Consider the following 6,230-nt stretch of genomic DNA (forward strand, 5'->3'; position numbering starts at 1 on the left):
ATCAGATGACGGCTGGCTCCGCCCAGCAGTTAGTAGCAGGCTGTCGGCCGACCAATGGCCGGCCGTTCGGCTAGCTTTAGCTTTCACCTGGGCCAACTTCGGGAGCTGTGCTGAACCGAGGGGGTCCTAGGGTCGAAGCTAGCCGAAGGATCAGCCGAAGCTACGACTAGATCCTTCGGCAGCTTTGTGAATAGACCCCTAAGTCTCTCTTCTAAACAGGGCGCCTATAACTGATTTTTTCACAAAGTCTCTCTTTCACAATGCTTTGTCCTGCCGAAACATACCTGCAGAATCACATCCTTCTCTCACCACGAGAGTGGTTGGCATCAGGCTCCACCAGCATTCCTTCCTTCTTTTCTAGCCTGGAGTGGTTGACCTATGAACTCTCCCCTACCTCAACTAAATGCTGCCAATCAGGTATGGCAGAGTTCTTATGGCACCCCTGTATTTCAGCACACTTATATCTTCTACAGTTTTGAACCATTTTTCAAAAACAACCATCCAAATGATCACCCCATACAACCTCATTCATCTATGCCTAATAAAAACATTCAGCCTGTTAAACATAGAGGCTGCTTTGGAGGAAAGGGACTATCTTTTAGATTGTAAGTTCTCAAGGGCAAGGCCCTCCTAGTCCTAACCCACTTGTCATGACTTGTATTGTAATCTGTAATGTCTTCCTTATATTGTAAAGCGCTGTGCAAACTGTTGGTGCTATACACATCCTGTATCATACTAATAATAAGCAAGCACTGTGTAACATAAATAATTGCCTTTTCAGCTTTTTTTTTAACCCAGTAGTTTTCAGATTTTGTTTGATCCTTTGTTGCTGCTCAGTGGTGCTGATCTCCCAGAGCCTCTTTGTAGCATCTTCCTACCTACATGCTGCACTTCAGTGATGGTTGCATCGCACTTCTCAGGGTGAATTTCCTGATAAAGACAACAGTTGACTATGCCTGTGTAATTTGAGTTGAAACAGTCTCTTGTAATCTCCTTTAGAAGCCAAAATGACAGGGAGAGAAAGCAGGTTGCACAATTAGGAGACTTGTACAGAGCGATGAGTCCCTATATTAGAAAATACCTGAACAAGGACTTTCATGGCAGGATCACAAAGTATTTTTTAATGAAAGCCTCAGAATAAAACATATTGAAAATTACTTTGAAATTATATTAACATGTTACAACTTATATGAGATTTTAGTGACCGAGGATACATATACTTTAACTTGCAGTGGAGTGGAAGCATCCTACTCACCAGCTTGGTTGGTTGTAATGCTGACAGCGGCAATGTGTCTTGACAGTACACTCTGGTCAGAGACCCCATTCACTGATTCAATCTCAAAAGTGTAGTTGGTGTGTGCCAGTAAGTCTGTTATTGTCGCAGTGGTGTTGGTAAGACCTAACTGGCGGGGAATAAATCGCAGATTCCCCCTGCAGGCTTCACAAAATTTTGTGTTTCCTCCACATTTTTTACAGAGCACGTTGAAAGTGATGTCTTTACGACCCCCGGTGTCCAGCGGCCAGCTCCAGTCCAGTATAACAGATGTTTCATTAATGTTAGAAATAAGGTTTCTTGGTGCAGAAGGTGGTCCTATGAGCAAGAACAAAGATATCAGTTAATGGGAAAGTACATTCTCTGTGAACACACATTTTCAGTTATTATTGCAGTTTTTACTTTAAAGTGATATTAAACTCAAAAGGTTTTTAAGCTATTTTAAATGCTAATTAAATCACTCACAATGGATGCTGCTCCTTGATGCTTAAAAGTTTTATCTTTCTGCAGAATCAGCTGGTCCCCTTAGCACTGGCCCTAATATCCTATTTTTAGGTGCCTTCTTTCCTCAGCAGGGTACTATGGAGGCACCCTTGTGTGTGCTAATAAGCTGTGTGTGTCGCCACAGACCAGGGTAAAATTGCCCATCAATGACATGGGCAACAAAATCCTACAAAGGTTACATTTCTTCCTCACACTATACAAAACTAGAAAAATAGTGTTGACTGGGGTACCCCTGTGATTGTTTTTTTTTATTAAAAAGGTTGGTAGGTATATTGAAGATTGTTCTTGAATATTATCCTAATCCATACAATACTTGTTCCAGCCTGTATGGGTGTCATTTTCATTCAAACATTGTGTTACAGTCGGTGTGGTCCTCGGTTAACCTTTGGTACAAATTTCTATTACATTAGCTATATAAACAATTATTTTGATCTTGTTAATGATAGAACAAATGATATTGCATGTTTACAGAGAACACAACTAATCAACCCTCACCACACTGGTGTCTCTGGGTTTTTCACTTTCTTCTTAAAGCAAGCCCATCACCTTAAAGCAAATAAAAGCAAACCCTCTAGCTACACACCTTTGCATTGCAGTACTGCACTTTACAATAATGGACTGCAATCTGTGAGGTGCATTCTAGTGTCACAGTGGGGGCCAATGGAGCTGCACTGCCACACACCACAATACACTCCTTGTGATACATTGTGGTGACATTCATTTTGATTGGCACTCCGACATACAAGACATGCCAACAAGCCTGCACATGCTGTGTGTTGTGGTACACTGCAATGAAAAAAGGTACAGGTCCAGTTTTTGTTGCCGTACTGTGTTTTGTCAGTCCATTCAAAATGAATGGGCCGCATTAAAGCAAAGCCATTTATTGTATGGAAAACAACATGTTAACATATGTGCAATATCAAACTGCAGAGGAAGAGCCAGTTGTTTAGGGGCCCTAATCAAGATTATTAATTTCTTTAACAATACTACAGCTTTCAACACTACACTAACTCACCAAAAAGGCACATGGGTTATTAAAAAATGAGTTGGTTCCAAGTTGGTTTTAAGAACACCCATGGCAGATGAATGCTGGTGGCTGCTTATCTCCCGTAGTCAGCTAAAAACGTAACACCTCACCACCTGCTCTCACCGTCTTCCTGGTTTGGATGGTCATGATTTTCTTAGATAATGCCTGTACCCACTGTGGTCAGATGTTTTGCACTTCTGCATGGCCATGGTTCAGCATATATCTACCTGCAGTAAAGTGCTATGCTTAAATTTTGCTTGATGCCTAAACGATCATGTTTGTTACTCCATTGGACTATGTAGATGCTACCCTGCAGTTCACCATTCAGTTACTATGATTATTAGGTTTGACTCTGATATCTGCTCACGTTTTCTTGTTCCTGATTAAACTCATCTCATCTCTTGTTTACAACATTGATAGGGTTATTCACAATAGGGTGAAGAGTTGGGAGAAATGAACAATCTAGGACAACATAGCCGAACTGGAAAGTGAGCTGAATTGGAGAATTTTTCCAAATCAGCTATGTTGTCCTAAAAATGTTCCCTTCTCCTGCCTTCTCCAAACTCTTCACCCTTTTGTGAATAACCCTAATCTGCTGCCCCTGTTTACAACTTGGCATGGATTCTGATTACTGAACCACCTGCCCAACCTGCCAGAGTCTCCATTTATGCTTGCCCCCTGCCTTCCCTGACCTTTTCGATTGAACTTGACTTATAGTGGACCTATCAGACTGATATGTCTTGTCACAAAGCAGTTTTCAAGGGAAACAGCTTTTGAGCTGCCCAGCGGATAAACCAGTCTCTACCATCAGGAGCTCTAGTGAACATCAGGTTCTCCTTAGACTCTGAAACTTTATGAAAGTCTTCTGCCATGTGCTGGTGACAGAGAATCTGCTTATATGGGAGCTGTCTTGGCTTCAAATATCAGGGTTTCAAACAGTAAGCATCCAAATAATGCACAATAAATAGTTTAACAATATAAGACCAAAAAAAAATTAAATAACAAACACATTTATGTACACAGTGATGCAGTATTATAACTTTTACTGTCATGCTTACTTGTACAAGCCATAGACGGAGGGTCTTTATCAGCACGGTAATAATTCTTCTCACAGAAACAATATGTGGAGCCCTCTTCCTGAGTGAAGCTGTGTGGGGGGCATTTGGCACATTTAAGATTCCCAGTAACTGCCTTGTAAAACCCTGGCTGACAGGCTGAAAGAAAAATGGAAAGTACAAATGTAATTATAGTAATTAATGACATTAACAAAAAAAAGCCATTCAATTACTTTTGTATATTTATAAACATTGATAATGCCGACTGTTTATACAGCAAAAATATACAAAAGACTTAAAACAATTTGTTGTTAAATTAAACAGATGTCTGAGGGGCCTCAGCTGGATGCTGCCATTGTCTGACTTAGCCGTGTAATTGAAGGTCATTGAAGCACCTGTTCACTTGTGAGAGAAGTGACTGTCCCAGAACCAGTATGCAACCTAGAAGTCAGGCAAGGGGTACTTTCATCCTATATTTCTCAGATGACCAGTACATATAACATTATATTATACATTTTGGAATGGGTGGAAATTAATCACAGGGTGGGATGTTTCAAATTGTATTAATATTTCTTGTGTCAGACCTATTGTCTCCAGTTATCTACCAATCCCTGCTGTGGAAGACCTGAGCAGAGACTGAGATACTGTGGACTGTGGAAAATTCAATCCCAGCTGTGTCACTGGAAGACCTCAATGTATCTGAATCCTGTGAGGGATTATGGAAGATACAATCTCCTTACAAACATCACCAGGTGCAAAACAATTACTTACTATAACCAGCAATCCATAGAAAATAAGATTAAAGTAGATATAAACCCCTAACTGAATGGCATTCAGTTGGCTAGAGCAATATGCATCATAAAAAAAACAACAACCATCATATTTTCCTTGTAAAAGAAAATCCAGTTTTTCCCTTTTCTTATCCTTTTGTTGCAAAGAAATGTTGTTTGTTTTCCCCCATTCCCCTTCTAGCCACTTCCTGTCTACACAAATTCACTTCATCAGCAGCTGTTCATCATTGCTTATGGTGGGCTTCCTGATGGTTGTCATCATACCTGCAAAATGTTGGCCACTCGTATTCTCCAATGAAAGCACATGTGACAGGGTGACAACACAGGAGAGCAGTTGGGAGACACGGACAGAGCATTGTCACATCATAAGACATGCCTGAACGAGGCAGGGTATCCAGGTATTACTTTAACAAAGGGTTGTAGATTTAAAAAAATACTTCTGAACTTACATTAACATGCTAAAGGATATGATATGATGATTTAGTGATTGGGTTTAGTGCTACTTTAGTCTTTCACTGTTCTGTCTATTCTAAACTGACTACAGATTAAATCTAGCTGGTTGCCATGAGTTATTGTATTTTTCATATCTCAATTGTTATTTCTATGTCTTTATTAAATAAACTGTATTTGTAGCCCATCATACACCATAGTCAGAAAACTACCCTCCTTTTCAAGGGTGCCTATATGGCTTTTAAAGTGGAACTGAACTCAACAAGTGAATATTTGCTATGTTATAGGGAACAGCTAGAAGAGTTAATTGTGCCTAAGTACTACCATGAAAGATTTACTTTTTGCCTGGAATTCCTCCTATAAAAAAGCAATGCAGTTCCTGGTGTGTGAGGGTACCTAGGCATCCTGTACCTACAGACTCATAGCTGTATATCTGTAGCACGGGATCTCAGACACTGCTTCCTCTGACTGCTAGTTGTAAGAGATTTGGAGTGAGATTTATTGGTGTCACTACTGTGCTGCTTATTGTTCTTTGTGTCAGAGACTCTGACAATGAGGAAGCAAAGCCCTGCCTCTAACAAGATGGCCGTCTTCATACAAAGACATAATAGAACAAGGCATGGTAAGTAGGGATTTGGGAAAATTTTAGCTGCAAGCAATATTGGTGACTGCTTCTTTGTCCTCTGTTTGCCTATTTTAGGCACAGCTTCCAGAGATCAGTTACTCTTTAAGTCATACAGAAGGCCACAAATAATTCTCAGAAATGAGCTAGGAACATCTAATCCATTAACAGAAATTTGGAATATGAAGTGTCTTTTTTTAAAGTGGAATGTATATTATATTTTTATAGTAACCCAGCAAAAATATGTGGAGCTATTTGACACGATCTTGTTACAGTGTAACGGGTTCTGTACCGCAATCTATGAAAAGCAAAACACTTGCAAACGTTCACACTTTTTAAAACATGTCTAACATCTTCCGCTCGTGTTAAAATACAGCAAACACCTCCCTTGCAGGGGAAATGGCACTCGGATTACCACATTGAGGAAACCCCCCCGTGGTATTTACAGTTATGTGACACAACACCCAGTGACATGACAGGGTGTATTGTACATTGTAAGTGCGCCATT

At 40.2% G+C, this 6,230-nt stretch overlaps 1 protein-coding gene across 1 annotated transcript in view; it reads right to left on the reverse strand.

Moving 5' to 3' along the window:
- The window catches only part of LOC108797301 (ephrin type-A receptor 3), a 122,510-nt gene extending 118,500 nt beyond the window's left edge, over nt 1-4,010 (reverse strand). The window contains exons 1-2 of the mRNA XM_018568881.1: nt 3,863-4,010; nt 1,256-1,591 (exon numbers count right to left, since the gene is read on the reverse strand). Of these exons, the coding sequence (XP_018424383.1) occupies nt 1,256-1,591; nt 3,863-3,875 (349 nt within the window). The 5' untranslated portion in view covers nt 3,876-4,010. The remainder of the gene's footprint in view (nt 1-1,255; nt 1,592-3,862) is intronic.
- Nucleotides 4,011-6,230: the final 2,220 nt, after the last annotated feature.

Source organism: Nanorana parkeri, unplaced genomic scaffold, assembly GCF_000935625.1.
Source record: "Nanorana parkeri isolate BGI_ZX_2015 unplaced genomic scaffold, ASM93562v1 scaffold1258, whole genome shotgun sequence".
NCBI lineage: Eukaryota > Metazoa > Chordata > Amphibia > Anura > Dicroglossidae > Nanorana > Nanorana parkeri.